The following is a 24,509-nucleotide window of genomic DNA, read 5'->3' on the forward strand; positions in this document are numbered from 1 at the left end:
CCCTTTGAAAAAGAGAACACAGCTGGTCCGTTTGAAATCTGCTCTTACTTCTTTTATCAGTCACCCTGTCAGACATGTCTTTGATATTGGGGTGATGCTCGGCTGCGTGTCAGCAGCGTAACTGCTTTGTAAATTCATTTATGTTTTCATGGGACATTTTGAGATGCAGATGCAAGGATAATGGTATTATTTTCTTCTGTCATTTTTGTCACCTGTGCCCCGTTCACGAGTACCAACACGCTCCCAAGAGCTGCCCTGCGCCGCTGGGTCCTTCTCCCGCCCCACGTGCTGTTAGTGCGTGCGGCGTGGGGGTCACTCCTCCGGCGGGGTGACTGGCAGTGGGGGGGCTTTACCAAACCGCGGCTTTCGTGTGACCCCTTTGGTGCAAAATGGGGACGCAGTGACCTGCTGTGCCATTTGGTCACTACTGTTGTAGTGCCAGGTGCGAGGTCGAAGCTCCCCCAAAGTTCGTGCGGTGCCGGGAGGGATGTCCCCTCCCTTGGCTGCCCCTACAAAGCCAGTGGCCTCTCCCCTGGGCTGTCCTGCCCTGGCTGGCTGCTGGCAGGAGGGGACACCGGGTGGTGGCACCCCGGGGGGGTGACAGGACGTTGGGCAGTGATGGGCCCAGGGCTGCTGGGAGAGCCACCACAGGCCCAGGGACTGGTGGGAGGTGACGCTGGGTGGTGGAGGCCCCAGGGGGTGACAGGAGGGACACCACAGACTTGGGGGTGTGACAGGACACGGGGCAGGGCCGGGCCCGGGGGGTGACAGGCCGGGGGGGGTGACAGGCCCGGGCGGTGACAGGCCGGGGGGGGTGACAGGCCCGGGGCCCGCCCCCGGCTCTCCCCTAGGGGGCGCTGCGCGCGAGGCCGAGGAGGGCGTGGCCGCCGCGCCCACGTGACGCGGGGTCCTTTTGTCATCCTGCGCCGGGTCACGTGAGGCGCGGGGCGGGGCGGGGGCGCGGTGTGCTGCTGCGCGTGCGCAGTGCGGCGGCTCGCGGCGGCCCGTGCGGTTGGCGGCCGGGAAACCCCTCGGCGGAGCTGAGGCAGGGGCGCCCGAGCCGCCATCGCCAGCGCCGGGGCCTGGGAGCGCCGCCGGCCAGAGGCGCCGAGCCGGGGGCCGCGGGGGGGCCTCTCCCCGTCGTCCGCCCGGGCTGCGAGGAGGAGCCGGGCGGGCGCCGCCGTCGCGGCCCAGCTCGATCGCTGAGGGCCGCGGGCCCGGGAGTCGTCGCGGGGGCGGGGGCCGGGGCCTCTGAGCGCCGCCGCGATGGAGCCCTGAGGCCTCCGCCAAGCCCAGTCTGCCCGAGGCCGCGGGGGGCCTTGGCCATGGCGGCGCGCCGCGGCCTCTGAGCGCCGCCGGCCCTCCCGAGCTCAGCCCGCGCTGCTCGCCCCGGCCCCCTCGGTGGGCCCGAACCCGGCGCGGAGGCCGCGACGCCGTCCGCCGCGGTAGGCGCCGGCGCGGAGCAGGCACCGCCCGGCCCCGACCATGTCGTGCGTCCACTACAAGTTCTCCTCCAAGCTGAACTATGATACGGTCACCTTCGACGGCCTCCACATCTCCCTGTGCGACCTCAAGCGCCAGATCATGGGCCGCGAGAAGCTGAAGGCGGCCGACTGCGACCTGCAGATCACCAACGCCCAGACCAAAGAAGGTGCGTGGGGGCGGCGGGCGCGGGGCCTCGGGGACCGCCCGGCTGGCGGCGGCGCGACCGCCCCGCCGCGGCCTGCTCTTTGTGGCTCGTCCCCGCGTAGCGTGAGTCAGCCTGGGGCCCAGCCCGCCCTCCCACCGGCGTGCGGGGGCACCGGGAGGGTGAGCGGCGCCGGGGCTTCGGCGGGGCGGGAAGCGGGGATGCGGCTCGGCCGCCCTCGGGAGCCGGGGCTTGTGTTGGGGGCCTGGCAGAGCTGTTCGGCTCTGGCCGCTGCCTTCGGATCCGTGTGTTAGGCGCGGAGCTATGGGCGTGGAAGAGTACGTGGTTGATGTGCGACGTATAGTGCTCACAGAAGGTTTGGTTTCCTGGAATAATTCTACGTAAAATGATAAGGAAATGGGGAGGATGTCTTATAATAACAAACTTGCCAGATTTCTTCGAAATCTGGCGGAGAAAGCTGGAAGTGATAGAAATGGAATAAATGGCTAATTTGAAGAAAGTGGGTTTGGTGACTTAATTTTGTCTTCCACTTCTTTTACTCCACTTCGTTGGAAAACTGGGTTTGTGCCCATTGCAGAAGTTGCTCACGAGCAACGTTTTGGATCGAGAGTGTGTCTGTGAGTTATAAAGCCTTTAAAGCCATCTTGTACATGAGTGTTCTCTCTATCTAAATTATACTTTAGCATTTCTTGTTAATGTAACTTCTTTTCTACACAGAAGACATTGTCATTCAGATGCCATTGTGCATAAGTTCATAATTAATTTCTAACCTTTTTTTTCCTGGTACTACATGTTAACCATAGCGGGACAATACTGCAGTTTTATGGCAGAACATTTATAGTGAATACATGTAAGAAATCTTCTTAGAGAAGTCATAAATTCTTTTAAATCTAATAAATGGTGCTTGATTCTCAGAGATGGTAATGGTTTTGTATTACTTGGTATGATATTTCAGTTTGGTAATCTGACATCTTGATAAGTTTGTGATTAAAGACTGGGATGTGACTCTTCAGAAATAAAAAGAATTATAAAGTGTTTCCATTAAACATTTTTTTCTATGCTTCTGTAACACTCTTAAAACAGTCGTTTCTTTAAAATGTATACTAGTGTTTTTTCTCTTCCTGTTTCATGTATTAAAACTTAAACAATGGTGTGTTTGCTGCAGTAGCTGTAACTTCACCACTACTAGCCTTTAAAGTGGTTGGACCTAAAGCTCGCTGTTTATCTACAGGCATTTAAACTATTTTCAGGAGAATGTCTGAAGAGGCTTAACAACACAGTGTTGTGGGGGTCTTAGGGATACGTGACATACATAGGTAGAGATACACTGGATTTTTCTAGTAGTATTGAATGAAAATGTTTAACTTGCTTTAAGGACTTTGCAGAAGGGTCTCTGAATTTTGTCTTCCATTGCCAATGTACTTTCAGCTTCACAAATGCTAGCAGGCTGAGTGGCCAGCTGGCTGACATCACTCCTGTAGTTGGAGCTGTGTAAAACAGACTTAAACCCAGAATGTTGGATGGTAATAAACTGTGATGGAGCCCAGCTATTATCACCAGAAGAAAAAGTGTTTTGAAATAGGCCAAGCACGTGGATTCTGTTGTAGCATGTGAGGAACAGAAAGTGAAGTTTTAGAAGAAAAAATTACACTCATAAATATGTTACCTCATAAAGTGTTACTGTAATATACATAATACTAGTTTTAGAAAGTGTGTTGCTTTGTTTTAGTACATAATCAGAATCCAGAGAAGAAAATGCATCTGCTTTAGGAGATTGTTAGATGTGGTGCTGCCTAAAGGTGAAGTTAAAAAATAGGAATATCTTTTATACTTTAAAGAGCGTCACTCTTGTTTAACAGTGACATGGTCCTCCTCTAGGGAGGTTGTGTTGCACTTTGACCTTTGTAAAATGAGTATAAAATTTAAAATTATATATTAGTAACACAGATGCTTATTGAAGTTCTTGTAAAGGTGTTTTTCCATGTGAAAATACAAAAATCCCCCAGTGGTTTTCAGAGCAAAGCTAGAGAATACATTTCAGTGCAGTATATATGCATGCAAGATTTTTGGTTTATATGCATAACTGTGAATTTCAGTTTTTATTAATCAGAGAGTAGATGCTTAAACTCACCTCCAGAAGATAAAGGTAAAAACTAGACCAGGATATTCTGCCTAAAGGGAATGTTTGGAATTCTTATATGCGGACATAAAGTATTGGGTTTTTATAACTTTGTCTGTGCAGGAGTCCTGACTAAATGTTGAAATGGTCTTGGAAAGAACAAAGTGAACCAGTAGAAGCTAAAAGTAAACAGAACTTTAAATATCAGTGGAAAAAATGATATGATGGACTCTCCTTAAGATGCTGGGAAGGCAAAATGGGTGGTTGAGACCTGTTTTAAAAAGGGGCGGGGGTGTGTCCTCTTCCATGCTTGCTATCGAGGCATGTTCTCTCAAGGCGGAATTCCCTTCAAAAAGCCTTTTCCTAAGAATGGTGCATTTAAACTTGCCTTCTTTTATCTGATCTGAATTTCTTCAGTTGTCTTTTATAATAGATGTTCTCACAATATCGTGGAAGAACTGCAAACTCCAGAACTCCGGTTTCTTGAGTACTCTTTCCTGCCCTGTAGCATTCTGACTCAAAACACTTGGAGAATGTGCTATTCTGCTTATCAGGCAAAACACAAAAAAATACAAAACCAAAATTAGGACTCTGAACTGGTCTTAGGTGGATAGTTTTAAGGAAGAATAGTGCTCTTTTAAGACTGTCTCTGGAACTCGGAACTTGATTGAGTTCAGCGACAGTTGTAGTAACGCCACGATGTGACATCTTCAAAACAGACTCGTGCTAACTCTGAGTGACATCATTTGGCCTCACAGCTGATGTCTGTCTGTCTACTGGAATGTCTTCAACACTTTGTGAACGTAACCTAGAGGAGACATTTAAGCAACTTTGAAGGCTTGCCCTGCCCTGTGCTGTTTTGTGTTGCAGTGCTAGCACGGGGGATTGCTTCGGTTCCACCTCAGAGTGCAGAGGGATCTGTGCATTATTGTTATTGTGTGGAGCTTTCAGAGAGGGAGTGGAGTTCACAAAACATGATGTTATGGTGGAGCTCGTGTACTGCCTGGCTGGGAGTGGGCTGCGTTGACTCTGTCACTGGCAGGTTGGGCCCTCTCCGGGATGTGCTGTTAGCTCAGGCAATGTCCCCTGGCCGGGTGCTTTGGACAGGCTCGGTTTGGTTCATTACTGCGGTGTCTCCAGCACTGCTTTCGCTCTGCAGTCACACGCGGAAACAGCAAGCAGTTGCCAATAAGACATTCAGGCATCAGGCAGTCTGTATAATCAGATGAATGATTGAAAGTATGTTAGATTTTATTGACTCATCCTGTCAAAGGTGCTCTTTTGGAGCACAGTACTGTATAATAATAATGCAAATGAAAGTTCTGTGAACTGTTTGGCCTACTGAACTAGCTAATTCAAGAACCTATGGTGTACTGGTTGTAGATGAGATCACTGATAGCTCTCTTGGTGGAAGCTGAAAATCCAGAAATAGTAGTCCAGTCCATTAATCGGGGTGCTTCAAGGCAGTGCTTTCAGCTACATAGATGGTTTGTTTGTCACAAAGTGTGCAAGTGGTGTCGATTAGACCAGAGTTAAGAAATCACATAATGAGAATGCACATCTCTGAGCGCTGGGGAGAAATGTGTTCTTGGGAGTTACCCTGTTTTCTGGTGGAGATGGTCTGGTGCGTTAGCAGTCATTTTCATCTCGTACTCTGCAGATCCTTCCCCCAGCAGCGTAGCAGCTGGTACCAAGGCGTCTAAGCCTAATAAAGGCTTTTCCTTGTCGCTTCACATACAGGCCTGCCTTCTGGTGAGCTTCTGTACCTTATCTGGGTGAAAATACTTCTCTAGATAGCGCTCTGAGAGATGCTTTCGCAATAATGTTGGACTCAAAATGGTGGATTAAAGCAGGCCATAAAGTAGGACCTCTTCTCAGTAACTTGTTTATGGCATATAAATGACAAATTACTAAAACTAGCAGATTTTCAGAATTATAGATTAATTTAGAAGTGGGATTTTAAAATTGTGCATTAAATGCAAAGCAGTATAAAATGCAAAGCAGTATAAACCAGCATGACTTGAGCTGTTGGTACTTTTTTTTTTCAGGAAGGAGGTTGTGGACACTAATGCTATTGTTGATTTAAGATTTCGAAGTCAGTGTGAGGCAGCAGTCGAAGTGGCCATTGTTTAACTCGTCTGCCTCCATTCCTACCTTGAACTACTTTCCCTTGACTCCTTCAAGCATACTGTTTTCTTGCTGAATAGATATCAAGTTTTATACTGTTATATCTCTTCTTCTCTTGACTTCAGCATAACATCTGAATCTTCCTTTGCTTTTGCACGCTTTCTGAGTTAATTGAATCCTTCATTTTAATCACACATTGGATTGACAAAGCCCAGTAGCCTTACTGGCCATCACTGGCAGTAAAACAAGTTTTGTGCTATAAGGGAATAGGAATCAATAATGTTGCCTCCAGTGTTGAACATTTCTGTTGGAGCTCTGCTTGGACAAGTGTGAAAAGTAGCCCTGTTGAGCATGATGTCACTGCTCCCTTTGCAGATGTGGAGTCGTGGCAAGGCTCTATCAGTCTGTTACTAGATGGCTGGAGCTCTCTCCACTGTGTACTCAACAAGTGGACTGAAAATACGCATCTATATGTGTATGTATGCAAGGATAGGCTGTTCAGAAGGCAGATGTTAGTGCTTCTCTTTAATGGTCAATGAATCGTCACAAAATACTAAAAGAGGACTCTACCTTGTTGTGTCATACATCTGTTGTGCGTGTTCCAGTTGACCTCTGCAGGCCTGCGTAATTTGCGAATAAATGCACATATATAGAGTCTCCTTCTAGGAGAGGGGCTGCCACTTGTAATCTGCAGAACTACCACAACCCTCAGCTGGGCACAGTTGTAGCAAACTCCTGCCTTTTATGGAGCCACTGTTGCTTATCCTCTATCTCTGAAATCTCAGTCGGGTGGTTTGTGATCTGGACCAGAAAGAACACTCTGTATGACTGCGCTCAGCAGGTAGAACCAGCTGCTTTGGGCTTCCAGAGCTGCAGCTGGCATCATCTCCCAGTTGTTTGTCTGGGCCCCAGTACCACTTGAGCTCCTTCACCATCAGAAAGTCCCGGTGCAGGCCCTTCCTGACAGGTGGCTCTGTAATGGTTAGATTTGCCGTTTGAGAAGAGCTCTAGGGGTTGGTTTCAGGGCGTGACTTCCGTAAAAGGTTCTGGTTTTGTCATTAGTAGTTTTTTTCTCCTACTATTTTAGACTACTCTGAAGTCCAGAGGAAGCTTGCTGTTCGGTTCCCGAGGTGGGGGGGAGATCAGGAATTAGTTTCAGCTAAATGATTTCTCAGTTTTCTGAAGCAGCATTCTGTCATTTGGAAATAAAAGTAAAATTTTCATTTCATAGTTTCTGGTAGGTATGTTTTGGTCTAAGGGAGGTTCCTGCCTATAGGAATTACATACTGAAAAATGGAGCATAAATTGTGAAATACTTGTATTTTGTGTGTGATCATTGGACAAAACCACCCTGACAGAGCTTGACTAGATAGACAGCACCTTTGGTTTTCAGACCGTTGTTCTGATTCGGTCTGCAAAGGTAAGGGCTTTTAATAGTTAAAACTGTAGGCCGGTGACAGGGAATGGCTGCTGATGGTGCTTTAAAATATTTAGTCATAGCCAGCTTGAATAAGTACAATATAAAAACGATTCTCATGGAGAGATCTTTGCATTTGAAGCTTACTCAGTCGAAGTGTCTCAGGTAGTTGGTTTTTTTGTTTGGGCCTTACGTAAAAGGTGAAAAGGCTTTTTCCTCCTCTTCAAAAGACGAACATGGTGTAAGCCCAGGCAGAGCATGGATAGCTTCAGGCACACACTGTTTTCAAAAGGCTTTTCAAGGATGTCTTCATAAGTAATTTTATTTGAGTCTCTCTGATCTAAAAAAAGTGAATTGAAAGAATTCATGTGCCTTTGGTTAATTCAGACTAGATGATTAGCTTAAGGGGGAAGATACCACTTCAGTTTGAGCCAGTTCTGCCCTGCTTGTGAAAGCAAGCTCAAACCCCCCCCGACTTCTGTGATCCAAGCTCTAGCACTGCCAGTTTCATTTCCATTTAAAATGTACAGCACTGAGCAGCTGAGAAGGGCTGTTGATGGATGAAGCTCCAAGAAATAGAGATGGCGGCTCTCTTCTGTGTTCTGTCAGTCTGGAGCACTCGCAGCGTTGGGTAATCATTTTTAGTGAACAGCTGCGAAAGCAATGGGCAGAGTGTTCACGCTCTAGCCAAGTGCAGTTTTGCTGCAGGGCAAGCTGGTCAGACTTCAGAATCTGGTTTATGCAGGTGAGACTTCCCTGTGGTTTGTTTCTCTCCAAACATGTAGTGGTTTTGTCGCTAACAGAAGCAAAAGCAACTTAAGTTAGATCAGGAAAGAACCTCATGCATTAGCAGACTCTCCTTTAGTGACCTTTGAGACCATTTTGCTGCTGGCATTCCAACTATTTTAATAGAATAAAAATATTTTGCTGCTTGTGTTTGATTCTCAAACCTGAAGATTTCTTGTACTGTTAGTGTGTTGAGACAAGAAAAGCACAGTGTTACATATAAAATTTTGCTTTAGGGATTCTGTGAAGTGCTATGTAATTACATATTAATATACATTCTTACAAATTGACTAATGTTTTTTCTGTATTGTTGTTGTTTTCAGAATACACAGATGATAATGCCCTGATTCCGAAGAACTCATCGGTAATTGTTAGAAGAATCCCTATTGGAGGAGTTAAAGCTACCAGCAAAACATATGTTATGTAAGTACCCATAAAGCTTTGTGTTCTTTGTGAGGGGATTCAGTGTGTTTAACTTCTAAAATTTATCTTAGTTTACAGAGGCATTCAGATTGTATCTCTGTTGTTAAAGCTGCTGTTAACTTCTGTTGTAATGGGGTAGATTTTAATGTATCTGTCCCACAGGAGACTTACGTTTTTAGGCCTGCTGGGACATGAGGTTCAAACTCCAACAGCAGTGACTTTTAATTAAGATGATTCTCTTGAGTTTGTTCTTGATTTTTCTGAGATCCAATCTGTAGATCCTGTTTTCTCTGTGTGGGGAGATTCCTTATTATATGTGTTAACTTTTATAGTAAAGACAGATACACATTGCAGTGCAGAGTTATAATTTGTTCCCGTCTCGAAAGAGTCAGATTCTCAGTGTTGCGTTTGAGGGAGGGGGGTGGGATATGGCAGGTATTCTTACGCCTCAAATCTGGGTTTCTTGCATACTAGTTATAGAGGAAAGACCAAGGGTTGCCACTTGGAAAACCATGCAAACAAGACATTTCAGTCATAAGCAATTCCTGTTAGTTTCCTAAAGACAATGTCTGTTCCAGGCAAGAGAAAAAGAACAGTGTCCTTAAGTGTATTGCCTTTTGTGTGAGTACGATGAAGGAATAGTTAATCCTCTCTAAACCTGAAACTCAGTAAGCAGTTTAGCATGTTACCAGATGTTACTAGTTATCTTTCTAAGTTTGTTTTTACTCTGAGCTGATATCTGTTCTCCAGGTTTTAATTCTGTATTCCTAAGATTTACGAAGGACAGAGAACCGGGTGTATTAACATTACAGCTGTTCAGCTGCAATCCTGACTACAGGGTTATTGCTGCTCTTTATGTATTTGTACACTCAGTTCTGTATCACTACATTAGTGTTGTGTGAATCGTCATGTTTTCCAGCCCTTTAAAAGAGATGCCTCTTCACCACGATTAGTAGATAGAATTAGGTTGTGGTTTTGCCATGTCTTTCTAATGTTGGTCCTCAGTAGAGTAGACTGATGAGTTAAGCGTGTCTCGAACAAACAGTGCAACAGCATCCTGGTACCCGTGAAGCATTTGCAAGAAAAAAATCCACCTGACTGGATGTGGCTCTGCATGTAAACTTTGAGCGTATTACTGCAGTGATCGTTGCAGTGCTTTCAGGTACTGCCAAGTAATTCTGAACACCACAGCGTTGTGCTTATAAGCATGGCCTTGGTTTGGGGGTTAATTTAAATATGTCTGCTTAGTGCTGTCTTGTCAATGCATCCTCTGTTTCTGGTTGGACAGCAGCCTCTCCTGGTGGTGTAATGCTGCCCAAAAACGAGAGGATAGGTGCTGCTAGCACCAGAGATCAAATCGATACCTGCACGTGGGGATAAGGGAAGAATGGCACCGCTGTTCCAGCACTGACAGTTACCCAGGCCGATGGGCTTTCTGTTCCTTCAGCTGGAAACCCTGCAGAAACCACTGGTAGAGTGGTGAAGGTTTGGGAATGGTGAACGTGTGCTGTAATGGTGGAGAGGCCCTCAAAAATGTGTTGCTCACCTCGTAGTGTGTTCTTCAAGGTAAATGGATGAAGAAACCACTGTGTGGCAATCTAAAGTATTTCCTTGTACTTCCTCATCTTCAGGAGGTACGTGGCTGCGCTTGCGAGCCCGCTGGTGGCCTCGCAGTGGCAGGAAGCACGAGCCTTTCTATTTGTACAGAAATTCCACAGCAGCCCTTGAATTGCCTCTGCTCACGGGACACTGGGGATGGTGTATGAATTGTTTGTTCACTATAGCAGCGGTTGCATGTCTGATTCCTGATGAGTAGCATGCAGATACAGATCAAGGAGTATGTGGAATCTCAGCAAGTTTTCAAATGTAATAAATATTTCCTAAAATATTGTAGCATTTTCAAGATTATCTTAAAGCAAATTCTGGCAATTAAGACCTTTTTTTTTGTCACAGGACTCCTAAATCGCACAAAATCCTAGAAACTGCTTTCAGGTGACATTTCTACTACTATTTTTAGTCAATATAGCATATGTAACACGTTTAGTATTTTGGCACTTTCATGGCTAAATATAGTAGATATCTGAACACAGTGCTTGGGCTTCCACAAAGAAACACTGTTCTAAAGACTGTGCTGCTGACATTTTTGTTATTCCTTTGTCAGATGCCTGATTTTTTTTTCACTTAAGTAAACTTGCACTTCAAAGTGTTTAGACTGTCACTGTTCCTTCTGAGAAATTAAAGTACTGTGTCTGGTACCTATTTGTAATACTAGGGATATACAGATTGGCTAAAGCTACCTCCATGTTTTGATGGTTGATTATTTAAGACACAAAACTGTAGTACAGACTTCATATTTTTGATACTTACATAGCAGAGAAAAAATATCTGAGGACTTCCTCTTGCACTGTTGTGTTCTATATCTGTAAGTCTTAGAGTAATTGGTGACAAAGTAGAAATGTGGTTTTTGGGTTTTTTTTTTTTTTAGTTGCACTGAATGTACCAAGAAAGAACAGTTTATATGAATAAATTTCCACATTCACTAGACGATTGAAACATAATGTTTTGATGTTCAGGTTTATAATCTGTTTTCATTGCTTTATGTTGGGTACAAGTGCTTTATTTTAAATTCTGATCACCTTTATTTCTTCTTCTAGAAGTCGAACTGAGCCAGTGAGTGGAACATCAAAAGCAGTATGTAAAAACACAATCTCACACTTTTTTCTACACACTGCACTTAATTCTAAACAATGTAGCCTTTTATTAATTTTCCAAACATTAACTTAATATATTTTCCAGCCAAACATAGTATATGTTGTAAATATAATGTATTTGAGCATAGTAAAAACTGAGTAATGCCATCATCTGCACAGTTCTAATGTGAATATTGGTATTTGTGCCTAGTAATGCATTGTATTTCATATTGAATACGCTAGAATATTTCCTGTATGACTTTGTGTTGTACAGATAATGTATGATCGTTTTTAGATCATGTAGGTTCGAGGTTTGCACAATTGAACATGGTGCCATGTTCTACATCTGTCTGTCTATAGCTAGTAATATGTATGTTTGTATAGGTTGTTGTGTGCTTTTTGTTTCTTGCAATAAAAATTGTTTGGAGTGTATTTTTTGCCATTTTCACATTGTATCACTTAGCTTTTGTTTTTAAATATTTTTTTTTTGCCTAACGGTTTTTGAAAATGTTATCAAAAACCACTGAGAAACCATTATTGTTAAACTTGGTACTGTTTCTTACTTTTGACTTGGGGGTTCAAACAAATACCAAAACCAACATATCCCATACGTTTTGAGGACAGTTCTGTGCAGCTAAATGATTCCTTTTCGTGTCCTTAAATACTTGGGTATTTGTTCCTAAAACTGTGTAATTGAAGTGATATTTATTGTTTGGGCCCCTCTGAGTACATAAATGTCTTTAATAGATTGCCGCGAATTTAAATATCGTTGCTACACAAAGTGGTATTCTAAAGTTCTGCATTTGATCTTTCAAGTTTATCTGATGAAGCAGTTTAGTTTAATAGTTTGTCTTCAAATGAAAATATCTGATACAAATTTTGGCACAAGGTTAGAGCCTGGTGCCTTTGTGGGTAAAATCCCCGTCATTTTTCTGAACTTCTGCCTGCAGTACATTGTGGATCTGGGTGACTTCAGGGTTGGATGCTGCTTTGATTTCTCAAAGGTTAAGCCTTTCTTTAGTATACCACCACTTTGAATTTACATTTGGGAAAGCGGCAGCATTTTTCTTCAGGTTTGAAAACACTGTTAATCTGCTGCTAAAATATAAATCAGTAACACACGGGAATACTTGACTGGTAATGGTCTAGATCTTGATTTGCCACTTGGGTCAAATACTGTGTGTAACTACGCATTTCAAAATATTCCTTATAGTATAAAAATTACTATGTGGTGTTTTTTATTTTTCATCTTTATTTTAAGTATAACTGCTTTTTCTTCACTAGAATGGTGTGAGGCATTACACTAACCCTGGATCATTGGATCTGATCACTTGATAAGCTGTTAGGATAACTTAATCTAGAAATTCATGAACTCTGGCTCTGTATTCTGTGAAGAATAGAGCCTCTAATCTCATGGAATGGTATACAATCGACTTAAAATTGAAAACTTTTTGTGTGTAGGCCTAAAAAGACTTAAGTCTAAATCTGCATCCATAATTCTGTCACTGATTGGTTCGAATTCCTTTTTTGGACATGAATGCCTCTCATTGTGAGTTTGAGTTAGTTAAACTGGCCCAGTGACCCTAGTAGTTAATGTAATGCATTTCTGTAAACCACGTTTATAGTATTTGATCTAATTCAGATGGGTTTTTATTTCTTGAAAACAGTTATTTTTCTTTTTGTTTACTAGCATGTGTATAAACACAAATCACATGTTCATAAATAAAGTTAACATTCTTTTAGCCTCGTGTGTTCCCTGGCATGTCTGTATTACATTTCTAAGTAGCATCTTACCATAAGCTAACGTAGATGTATCAAAAAAGGAAAGAAGAAAAAAAAAAAAAAAAAAAAAAAAAAGGAAAAATCCTGGAGTGGGAGGGAAGACTTAGTGTTAGTTAGAACTAATTAAAATAAATGAAAGTCAAAGCAAAAACATTCCCTTCTCGTTTGCTCTGACTGTACCTGAGGGGGGCTGTGGGCAGCCGTAGGGAGCTGGGAGCCTTGCAGCGCTCTCTACAAGTCCTCTCTCTCTCACTGTAAAAGCACCGCAGCCTTCGGGCTTCTGGTGTTGGAGACACAGTTAGCTTTATTCTTAAAGCTAACTCAGGTCTTGGTCTAAAGTGTGGGGGTTTTGTTTGTTGGTTTTTGGGTTTTTTTTTAAATACACATATTTATGTATGTATTTCAAAGCAGAGCCTGGATCTTAGTGTAATAGGAATAAATCCATCCAGTTGCCAATTATTGTTGAACAGTAAAGCAGCAAAAAAGTAAACAGCAAAATTAAAATTAAGATTTTTTTTTAAAAGGATGCACAAAAGCTTATACTTTGACTGTTTCTTCATTGTCTTGCTCTTAATGCTAGTTGTCATTCTACACTTGCAAATTTGTGCTGCTCTCCTACTCTTACTGCAGCCAAAGCAAGAAAGAGGATCTTTCTTGTTTTAGTGTTCCTATTTCAGTAATTGCGAGGATCTCTAGTTGGCATTTGTCTTTAGAGGCTGCAGAAACTCAGAGAGTAATGTCCATTGTTTTAGCACCGTCAAGCACAACTGTGATCCTTCCTGGCTGAATTTTTAGTTTAGCCAAGCTGTCGGGTTTTAGGAACCACTGTCATTTAAATGTAGCACTCCAGCACTGAGATTAGCTTTTTCTTATTATTTTCTGTCCCCTTTCCCACTTGCTTGATGTCAGTTTCTGTTTAGTCTTCTGCATGAAATGGGAATGAATACATTGACTGTTGCTTCTGTTTTTTGGGGGCTTGGTTTTTTGGTTGTTTGGGTTTTTTTCCCAATTCTGCAGTATTCTCTTAGAGTTGTATACAAGTTTCATGGAGATGTTGTTTCTACTTGACTGATTTGAGAGACTGGCAGGAAATATTTCAGTAGAAATTTAAAGGGAAAAAAGACCCAAGAATGTAGGATCATTGGAAGATGGCTGTTGAGCAAACGTACTAAATAGTACATTAATTATCTATTTGCTGCTTTTGATAACTGTTTAGTAGAGAGGAGTGCTATCACCTCCATTAAGAAATTAGACTGTTGCCTGCAGGCCATGTAAATAACTGCTTCCTAAAAAAATACCAGAGCTAATTAACAGTTTATTAATTGTTATGTTTCGGTTACTGGTCAATACTGGACTGCTTAACGCTAGACTCCAGTAGAGAGCTTTCCTAAGTTTTTGTTTGCTTCTGAATAACCACAGAATGCTAGTGAGAACATGGGCCTGTTTTTCCACATGTAAAAAAGAGTGGCATAGGGAGCATGAAGCTTCAAAATACTTGATCAGACTTCCTTTTTCACATAACTAGGTACAAAATGTTCTGAAAAAAAGGAAAGTTGAATGTTCTGGTAAGACTTGCAATAGAGAGAAGGTATCTTTTTCCAGACCTGGGTGTTCTTCCCCAAAGGTACCTGTTCAAGGACTTTTTAGTTAGTGATACAGTGATGTTGTATGTGCTTTTGTAAACATAGAGGAGGAATGTTTAACTGCAGTGAGGAATCATCTGCATGTAGATGTTTTTTCCCCAGAGTCTGCTAAAGCTGCTCCCTTGAATTCTTCAACTCCATGAGGTAGTAAAGGATGAGAGCTCTTTCCAAGGAAGGGTTTCAATCTCTCTTTTGATCAATTTAATAACCTCTTGACTAGAGCTGTTCAGTTTACATTATGAAACTTTATTCCATGTTTTTGAGCAACTTAAGACATAACAAGCAGTGATTTGAGTATCTTTCTGCTAATGTTTTGCCTGTATAAGCTTAACTACTGCTTGCGGCAGTATATAATTCAATGCACTGGAAAAGGAACTAGATAAGAGTTATCCTTTTTACTTGTGGAAAAACTGCACTTCAGTACTAGTTCTCAATAAACACTGCAGTCCATGACTAACTAGTGGCCCGGGGACTCCATTCCTGCAAGCTGCTCCAGTAGACAGCTGGGAGGGAGGAGTATGGTTGAAATGGAGAAAAAGATTACAGGATTGTGCTCTGAATCCATCTTTTCATCATCAAGAGTATGCTTTGCACTTTCTTGCTTTTGTTCATTTAGTGCTGGGCTGCTATTAAAAATTGATTTTGGTCTGATAGCAAGGAAAATATTAAATTCTCACACTTCTGAAACTAATTTGGATGGTGTGGCCTGTGGTCTAATAAAATAGAAGAAATCTGTTTTCTCAATTTTTATAGGCCACTCTGTCATGATAAGCACTTTTATTTAAATACTGTAAGCAGGGTTTTTTTTATAGACAGAGTGATGGGTTACTTTTATGGCTGATGGTTTGGATTGGTGTTTTTATTTGGGTTTTGTGGGGTATGGTGAGTTTGGCGTTTTTAAACTTACTGGCAGGCGGGGCAGAGTGTGTGTTCCAGGGCTGATATGCCTGTGCTTTGTTCTGACAGGCAGCTACTGTGTTCATAAAAGCATAACCATGTGCATTTAGAAATGATGAGACATTAACTGATTAATTTACAAACTACACTGAAAATGAGTTTCCTGTAGTGATGCTTTCTTCTCAAATATTTTTTTTAAATCCTTTTTAGCTGAAAATTGGCAGCTTCCTTACCCCTTCAGTTTTTAAGCAGTTGTGAGCATTTGACGAGGGTCCCGCTCTGAGATGTTCTGGTGCAATGAGTTGAGCTGAAGTGGGTTTGGTGATTTTAGTTTCTTCTCATTAACCACATAGGCACTCTCCTTAGCTGTCATAGGTTTGGACTTTGTTTTGAATAAATACAGATTACAGTAGGTTGGAAATGCCTCTTTCAGTAACAGAGGATATAGTGCAGACGTTCAGACTACAGTAGAGGTTAACTAAATTGCTATGTTTTGATTGTAGAACTTGAATATGTGTTTAATTTTTTGTGAACAGATTGATGACTCTTCTGCATCTATTTCTCTGGCCCAGCTTACTAAGGTATATATATATATTCTTGTCAAATACTTTAAAAAAAAGTGTTTGCTTCTTATTTTTAAATTTATACTGTGATCTATAGCTGGATAACTGTTGTAATTTGAACAAAACTTTTAATCTAGTTTTTAATAATATAAAGTATTTATTTTAACTTTAAAATGTGTGTATATTTTGATACTATCCTGTAAAGAGTAGTTCCCAGTTTGGGAAGATAGAAGGGGAGTACCTTATCAGCCTCAACATAATGTTGCAGTATTACTCATCTTCAAGACACAAAGAAGAAGCACTTCAGAAGCTGTTTACCGTTTTTCATACGTTTCGTTAATTTTGCGTTGGAAACTAACACAATTTTTACAGAAGAATTTAATTGGCTGTAAGTTATGGACATTCCAGGGGGGTTTGCAACAGCCAAAATAGAAGCGTTTCTGTAACATGGACAATTGCATGTCTATTTTTGAATTTCTAGTCATTACAGTTACAGATCCGTTCTTTGAATGCTGCACAATTTCATAAATTGTGGTATATATACAGTGGACAACATGATCTAATTTGTTTGAACGCAGACTGTGTAAATTGTGTAAATGTACCTAATTGTTTATAGGAATATACCAATGTGTATGTGTGGCATATTAGCAGATGTGACCTTCTGAAACTGTTGTAATGCCATGTTTTGCTATGGAACTGCTTGCATTTTTTGCTCAACAATGTGTAACTTTGTCTGGGAAAGCACTAGTGACTGCACTTTGGGAAAAGGCGTAGTGCGAGCCAGTTAAATTGCTAGTTTTAAAGTTGCAGAGATTAGAGGAGGCAGGGCTAATGCAGAGTAGCTAAGTCTTTCTTCTGAAAAATAAAGGCTGAGTTCGTTTCCCACTGGTAACTTCTTCCCTCTCTCACTGCAGAAATTAAATTGTGTACATTTGGCCAAAAAAAAAATGTTTGTAAGGTAGCCACCAAAAGAAATTGGTCTCCATTAGTGCTGTCCCTAAACATGTCCTTGGTTCTGTAAACTCATGTGAAGTTTTACTCTAAAATGTGAAAAACTGTCCAAGTGGTGTACACATTTCAGCTTTCAAGAAAATTTAAATATTTCAGAAAAATACAGGAACAAAACATAAAGCAGCTCAAAACTGTTACTTACTCTAACCTCTTTAGGGCAGACTGGCTTAGCATGGAGGCAATGTGTTAACAGTTTTCTGTTTTATTATTACTATGTATTAAATGCCATATTTGAATTTTGGTCTATTCCTACTAATGTTTTGTGGTTTTTGGATGTGTTTTGTAAACCGTTTGGGTTCAAACAAATTAGTCAAGTATCTGTAAAGTTTTCTGTAAATGTTAATGGAAATGATTTCATAGCTGTTGATCTGGATGATGTTACTGTTGAGAAAAAACTGTGTATATGAAACAACCATTTAATAAAATGTTGAAACTAGTTGGTTGCTTTTGTGAATGAATGCATATAAAAACAAAAACATGAGTGGTTGATCTGAATGATAGGTGCTTGAAGGTCCAAATCATTTACAGTCACTCCCTTAGACCCTGCTTGTATCTGGACTAGTGTGTAATTAAAATATTTTAACAAATACTACTTAAAAATCAGCTGGCTTCAATAATTTGAAGATCTAGTTCTGCATAAGGTTTATATTACAATTTGTGTGTTAAAAGGACACAGTCAACAGGAAAAAAAATGCAAGTTTTGCTTATTGTAGTTAAATCACTTAATATGAAGAAGTCGAGGGGGGGGGGGAACATGCAGTTTGGACTGCCTACAGCACATGATGGTCAAATTTCTACTGAAAAGAATCTTTTTGTGTTGCTGAGGGATTACAACAAGATTCCTTCTAATGCTTCTGTGTCAGAAGCTGAATTTCAGCAAGCAGAAACAACTTCCCTGACTCTTGTGTGTCCTTTTAATGCTGCAAAATGTAAATAATGATACTTGCATACATCTTTCTCTATTAAATGTACAGTGGATATCTTCTCCTTCAAATAGTCTGGAGCTTAAAAATAAGTTTAAAAATACTGGATAGTGTATTTTTTTTTCTACACATAGCTTCAGTCCACTATGAAGAAAATTGGATTGGTTACACAAGTCTTTATGTAAGGTACAAACAGAGCCTAAGGTTTTGAGTGCCCAAGAATGCTCTTTTCAAGTAGGTTAACAGGCACATAAACATCATGTAATGGCATAAGGACTCCCCAGAACATCTTCAGGACAAATATATTTTATATAAGCAGCTGTTTTCATGCAACCTCAGCTAGCGTTGTGCTGCTCTTTACAGGATTGGATGAGTGGTGTTGTCTTTGGCTGTGTGGGCTTAAATGTGTTTCTAATGTGTGTGTCAAATAATTACCTGTTAAACAGACTGCCAATCTGGCTGAAGCCAATGCTTCCGAAGAAGATAAAATAAAAGCTATGATGACACAGTCTGGCCATGAATATGATCCAATCAAGTAAGTGTTGATAAGGGCAAATCTGCTCTTTGAAGATTATGAAAAAATTGTAGATGTTTGTTTTAACAGGAGAGACACACCTATACCTCTTTTTTTTCTCCCCAAAAAAACCTTTTAGTTACATGAAGAAGCCCTTGGGTCCACCTCCACCGTCCTATACTTGCTTTCGTTGTGGAAAACCTGGCCACTATATAAAGAACTGCCCAACAAATGGGGTAAGATTGTGGGGGACATCTGGTGTTGCTTAGTTTTTTTTTTTTTACCTTAGCAGTTACCTAACAAATACGTGAGTGTTAAGAATTGTTTCTCTTGGGGTGAAATACAGATGTTATACGCTAGAGTGGCAAAGCCCTTCAAATTCAAGGGAAACCTGGAATTATGAATGTAAAATGAATGTAAAATTATCTTCTAGGTCATAGGCATTAAATACGTCTGTAGATGTTTTTCTGTGAGCTTTCATGTATATTGTGATATATTTCAATATTACTGGAAATTTTTCTCTGTTTTTAACTCTCTATGACCGTTCACAGTCTTCAGTATTTCATATAGAAGATGTTTCTGTTGGCCCCATCTACTGAATATTTGCATGTTTTAATTACACAAGTCTCTGAGTATTCAACATTAGTCGTTGAACGTACACACATGAGTTACGAATTCAACCTTCATATATAGATGGTGAATATAAGTTTCCGCAGTGACTGGTTCAGAGCACGAATTAAGCTCTCCCTCTGAATTGCGCTTTGGAGGAGGAGCGGGTTTGTGCCTCTTGAGCTAAGGAATATTTCACCCTTAAGGAACCTGAAGTTAAGCCAAAGAATGTCAACTGAGTTCAAAACGCTGCTCGAGCCTTTGGAGCATCCTGGCTATGTTCGTTAGGGAATTAAGTCTTATTCTGAGCAACCCTTATGCTAGGTGAAAGGAGAGGATTAGAGGCTTTCGCTGCTTCGAATGATCATTGAAATCTTAATTTAAGTGTGGATCTTGAGATATGTCTGCATTTCTTCTCTTAACAGGACAAAAATTTTGAGTCTGTTCCCAGAATTAAAAAGAGCACAGGAATTCCAAGGAGTTTCATGATGGAGGTGAAAGATCCCAATACAAAGGGTGCTATGCTGACAAACACTGGAAAATATGCAATACCAACTATTGATGCGTAAGTATGGAATTAATGGGACTGACTAAAAAGTGAACGAGAGAAAACATGCCTAAATGCCTGAGTGGCAATGCAGCCAGGTTGGCCAGCATCTGTAATTACAGGATTAAAAACCTTAAAATCTGTGATGCTGTCTAGTATTAAAATAGGGTGGCTCTACTGTTCATACCCCTGGAAGGTGGTTAAACTTGCGGTGTGCAAAGAACCTTTATTTCTGCAAAACATTTCAGTAGTGTTTATCCTTGGAATCCTTCTCTTTGAAAGCTTGTTTTGCTTCTCGTTTATGTTTGAAAGGCTTCTTGCAAAATTTAGCAAATAGCTGTTGGACTGAGATTTCCTCCCCCTCCGACTTCTATCAAATCCCATGTGTGAAACAGACTGACATTTTCCTGTTGCTATAAACTAAGAAAATACTATGTGTGCTGAGAACAGTGACTGATTTAAAATGCACTTGGTAGCGCTTCTGGTTTTGTGTCCTGGATCTCCTTTTGTAGAAGCTGTAACATAGACTTCTTTCATTTCTAAAATGTAATTACTCAGAGACTAGCTTTATCCTGAGCCTGCAATTTACATTTACCCTCTGGCAAAGGAAGATGGGATTCATTTCATCTGATTTCTAGCTGTCAAAAAAATATTTTTCTAGCCTGAGCTAATTTCTTCGTTGATCCAATGAATGGGAGAGTTCTGCAGAAGGAAAATTGTTCTCTCCTCCCTCTTCTAGTGTTGTGGCTGTAGAAAAGTAGTTTAAACTAAATGACAGTGTTTTAGAAGGCGGTGAGGAGAATTCCATCTATTATCTTTCTTTGATAAAATCCAAAGCTTGGAAAAATTTCCCTTTAGCCATCTTTAACTTTTTTCTTTTTCTTTCTCCACCCCGCTTTCCAGGGAAGCTTATGCTATAGGAAAGAAGGAAAAGCCTCCCTTTTTACCAGAGGAGCCGTCCTCTTCCTCAGAAGAAGATGATCCTATTCCAGATGAGTTGTTATGTCTCATTTGTAAAGATATAATGACTGATGCAGTTGTTATTCCCTGCTGTGGAAACAGTTATTGTGACGAATGTAAGTGTTCCTATGTTTGTTAATTCAGAACATCAAATCTGGTCTTCTGAAAGCAGAAATAGGAGATAATGGAATTACTCCACCAGCTCTATTTAATATTTAAGTATAGCCCAAATAGGAAAGGACTCTTCTTGTGGAAAGGGAAAAAAAGGCAGAAAGCTTTTTTCCCTTTTTACATCTCGAGTTAAATCCTCTTTACGTGCAGAAGATGACTATGAGAAAAGTGCATAATTGTGCGGGTGATTACAGTATTAGTTATCAAATGCATTTAGTTTGTCCACAGCCCTTTCTCTCCTACAAAATTATATGTCCAGCTCTGGTGACGTCCTGTGGTCTGCAGCAAATGGCTAGTTGGGCATCTAATCCACACTGCTCTTCACGGGAGGGTTGGTTAAAACCTTCAGAACTCAAACCTACTAATGGTTTTTTGAAATGTGTTTTATTCACTAACCTTGAGTTTGGTGACTTCTCGCTGTACTAGATAGTGGAAAAAAGACTAGTTGAAACATCAAGACACAGCCTATTCTACGTCTTCAAATGTTACAGTAGTGCAGTATCAAGACTGTAGTTATTTGCTGCGTACTAGAAATTTTTTACACTGTTGAACCTTCATAGCTTCATGCTCTCAATTCAAGACCATATTCACCCGTTAATCATATACATGTTTTTATAATTGATTAGAACCCCCAAAAATTCCTTCGTTTGGCTAAAAACTTTTGATGTGTCTAATTATTCACAGGTATTAGAACAGCATTACTGGAATCTGAGGAACATACATGCCCAACGTGTCATCAGACAGATGTTTCTCCTGATGCTTTAATTGCCAACAAGTTCCTACGCCAGGTAACGTGATTACTTCTACGTAAACTGTTTGTAAGAAAAGTCTATTTTTAAAAAGCTGAAAAAGAAGAAAGTATTTATTTACATCTCCTTAAGCAAGGCTGAATTGTATAAGGCCAAGTTTACTTTTCAAACACATTCTCTATTGTCACAGAAGCTTTATAACGTTGGCAAATTCAGGTCACGCTTTTGTTTAACGTGATGGCCTCACTTTCAGATTCGGTGGTAGCACTGAAATACTTTAAATACAGGTACGCTGAGTTACCAGTCATTGCTGTCAATGTGATATGCTCATATTATGTTGGTTTATTTTAGGATTAATAGCATTTACAGGAATAGACAAGTAATTCTGCTCTGTGGAGGCCTTTGTTTGTATATCTACTGAAGTTTAATAGTACCTTTTTGTAAATGTTTTTCTCCCTCTAGGCTGTGAACAACTTCAAAAATGAAACTGGCTACACAAAAAGGCTCCGTAAGCAGATTCAGCAGCAACAGCAGCAGCAGCCGCCACCACCACCACCTCCGCCGCCCCTAATGAGACAAACAATAACACGCAACCTGCAGCCTCTGCTCCGGCCGGCCATTGCCAGGCAGCAGGATCCACTGATGATTCCACTGGCTTCTCTGGCTTCTCGTTCTGCTGCTGCGTTGTCATCGCTGGCCCCTGGGCAGTCACCTGTGGCAGCTGGGCTGCCAGTAAACCCGTCTTCTGTCGTTGTCTCTGATCTCCCTCCAGCAGTGTCCCTGTCTCTCCGTGGTGAAAAGCCAGATGGGCCTTTTCGGTGAGTAAATCTGCAGATCAACGTGAATGTAACAGACACCAAAATGCTCAAGTTAGATTATTCTTCTTGAGCTTCTCAGCTAGCGATTTATATGTCATTAGTGACATTTCCAGATAATTGTGCGAGTTCTGGTTTTTGTTTTTACTTTGAGGACACTCTGATAAGTTGGAAGTGTGCCTCATGCAAGAATTTTCTCAGAAGTATTTCTTGTTTAGTTCCCTTATCAGCATTCAGTGCAGGTTTCCCCAAAAGAAGAACCCTTTTTTCCCCAGGAGCCTTTTGATACTAAGCAGCTAGCAGTTCCTAAAGTAACCATTTAGTTGTGTCAAACCTTCTTGAGTGCATTAATTTCTCTTTTAGTACTGGGAAAATAATATTTTCATTAAAAGTGTAAAAGCATGATTATAGGTAAAATTGACCAGGTGTTTTCACAGTACTTTTTTCTACGCTGTTTCTGTCACCAGTATTATGATAAGTCGGAGTCGTCCTCAGTAATACACGGTGCAGTCAGTGATGCATAATGAACATTGAAACACTGCAAATGTGAAGTATTTACAAATGTGAAATTCTCAGTTTGCAACTCAGTGAAGTCATATGAAAATACATTTAAAATCTGTGCTATTGTTAGTACAGAGTTTAGTAAACAGTGTTGTTTACATCCTTTCAACTTCACGCCTTGAATGCAAAGAGCCGCTTTGTCCAGAGGACTGTCAGGTGCAGCTGTACCGTGGGTACGAAGGATGGCAATTCAGAAGAACCTCTAAGGCAGCTTCTGAACTAGCCCAGAAACATCTCCTAATAGAATTTCAGTTCTTGCATCTTCCAGAACTGAGATGCTGTGTGTAGGTTATACGTGCCCCAATCCTTTCATGTGCAGCTAGCTTAATACTTTTGCAGTGGGCTTCCTCTTTAAATGCCCGTAGTCCAGATTGACTTCTCTTAGTGCTTCACTTGGAATCAGCCGACTTCACATTTGTAAATCTGGTGAAGATTATTTTTTTTTTTCCATTTATACCTTGGACTTTATATTTCAAGTAACGTTTCAAAACAATGTTTGGATAATAAAAAAATTGTTTTTTTTCTTGTAGTGATGCCGATACTGTTATACCTCCTGCTGCTCTGGTGACTGCCGCTGAACTTTCTAAATCTTCCTCTCTGTCAATCAGCAGTTTGTTGGAAGAGAAGGTAAATTTTATTTCAACATAGGCAGTGATTCTTGTGTTTTAGTAGAGCTTATTTTCTAACTGCTTGCATCTATTCACAAGGGCTATCAGGTTCCTGTACTAAGACAACCAGCATTGCCAAGTCTTCTGGGCCCTCAAGGACAATCAATACCCACAACGGGTAAGTAACTGTAACTTTAGAATAGAATTTCTTCTAAAAAATGAACTTCAGGTAAACTGAATTTTTTTCTTTTTCTTCTCCCCACTCCAAAAGGTCATCCAATGAGAGCCAGTACCATTCGCTCAGCAGGTGGCAGACCAGGCTGGGAACTGTAAGTATTCTACAGAAATTCAGTATATTACTACTTGTAACCTGTTCAGTTAGGCTGTAACGCATAACTTATACAACAGCCTATTTATAATGAAATAAGTATGCGCAGATAGTTGTAGAGAATAAAAGTGGTAATTTTTAAATGGCTTAATTTGAATTAGCTTTAACAAAAGGGATCTGTGCTTGCAGTAGGATTATTTAAAATAAAACTCCAGTACATAATTGAAGAGAGGACTCTGAAAAATGAATGCTTTTTGAGGAAACCATAATTACATATAAAAATTAAATATAATGAAAAGATCAGGTGGAAAGACACCCTTCTGATTACTGGCTGAATAGGGCTGAAGAAACTGATTTCCCAATAGAAATCAGTCTCCAACATTCTTTAACAACTTAGTTGATACTGATTGTGCAAATTATTGGAAAAGTCAACACTGTTACTTTATGACAATTTTTAATTTCTTCAATTTGGTCATCTCAAACAGCCAAGCTACTTTCTCTCAGTTGGGGAGAGAGGAGTCTGTTTTATTTATTATTGTGGTGTCAAGTTAGTCCTTCATTTTGGTGTTTATTTGTTACAGATAGATTGTAAGGGCACATTTTGTTTATAAAATCTTA

The 24,509-nt window shown here is 40.9% G+C and overlaps 1 protein-coding gene across 10 annotated transcripts in view; it reads left to right on the top strand.

The window, feature by feature from the left end:
* Positions 1–1,006: 1,006 nt before the first annotated feature.
* Positions 1,007–24,509, top strand: part of RBBP6 (RB binding protein 6, ubiquitin ligase) — a 31,101-nt gene continuing 7,598 nt past the window's right edge. For 2 of the 10 annotated variants that reach the window (XM_074841279.1, XM_074841283.1), the window contains exons 1-14: positions 1,007–1,651; positions 8,421–8,520; positions 10,474–10,512; positions 11,175–11,211; positions 16,069–16,113; positions 18,476–18,564; positions 18,683–18,779; positions 19,578–19,717; positions 20,603–20,775; positions 21,515–21,618; positions 22,042–22,397; positions 23,486–23,582; positions 23,663–23,741; positions 23,835–23,892. In XM_074841279.1, coding sequence (XP_074697380.1) covers positions 1,486–1,651; positions 8,421–8,520; positions 10,474–10,512; positions 11,175–11,211; positions 16,069–16,113; positions 18,476–18,564; positions 18,683–18,779; positions 19,578–19,717; positions 20,603–20,775; positions 21,515–21,618; positions 22,042–22,397; positions 23,486–23,582; positions 23,663–23,741; positions 23,835–23,892 — 1,580 coding nt within the window. In that variant the 5' untranslated portion in view covers positions 1,007–1,485. The other 8 variants (XM_074841280.1, XM_074841288.1, XM_074841285.1 and 5 more) reach the window with 7 other exon arrangements.

The sequence above is a fragment of the Strix aluco genome, chromosome 15 (genome assembly GCF_031877795.1).
Source record: "Strix aluco isolate bStrAlu1 chromosome 15, bStrAlu1.hap1, whole genome shotgun sequence".
NCBI classification, from domain to species: Eukaryota; Metazoa; Chordata; class Aves; order Strigiformes; family Strigidae; genus Strix; species Strix aluco.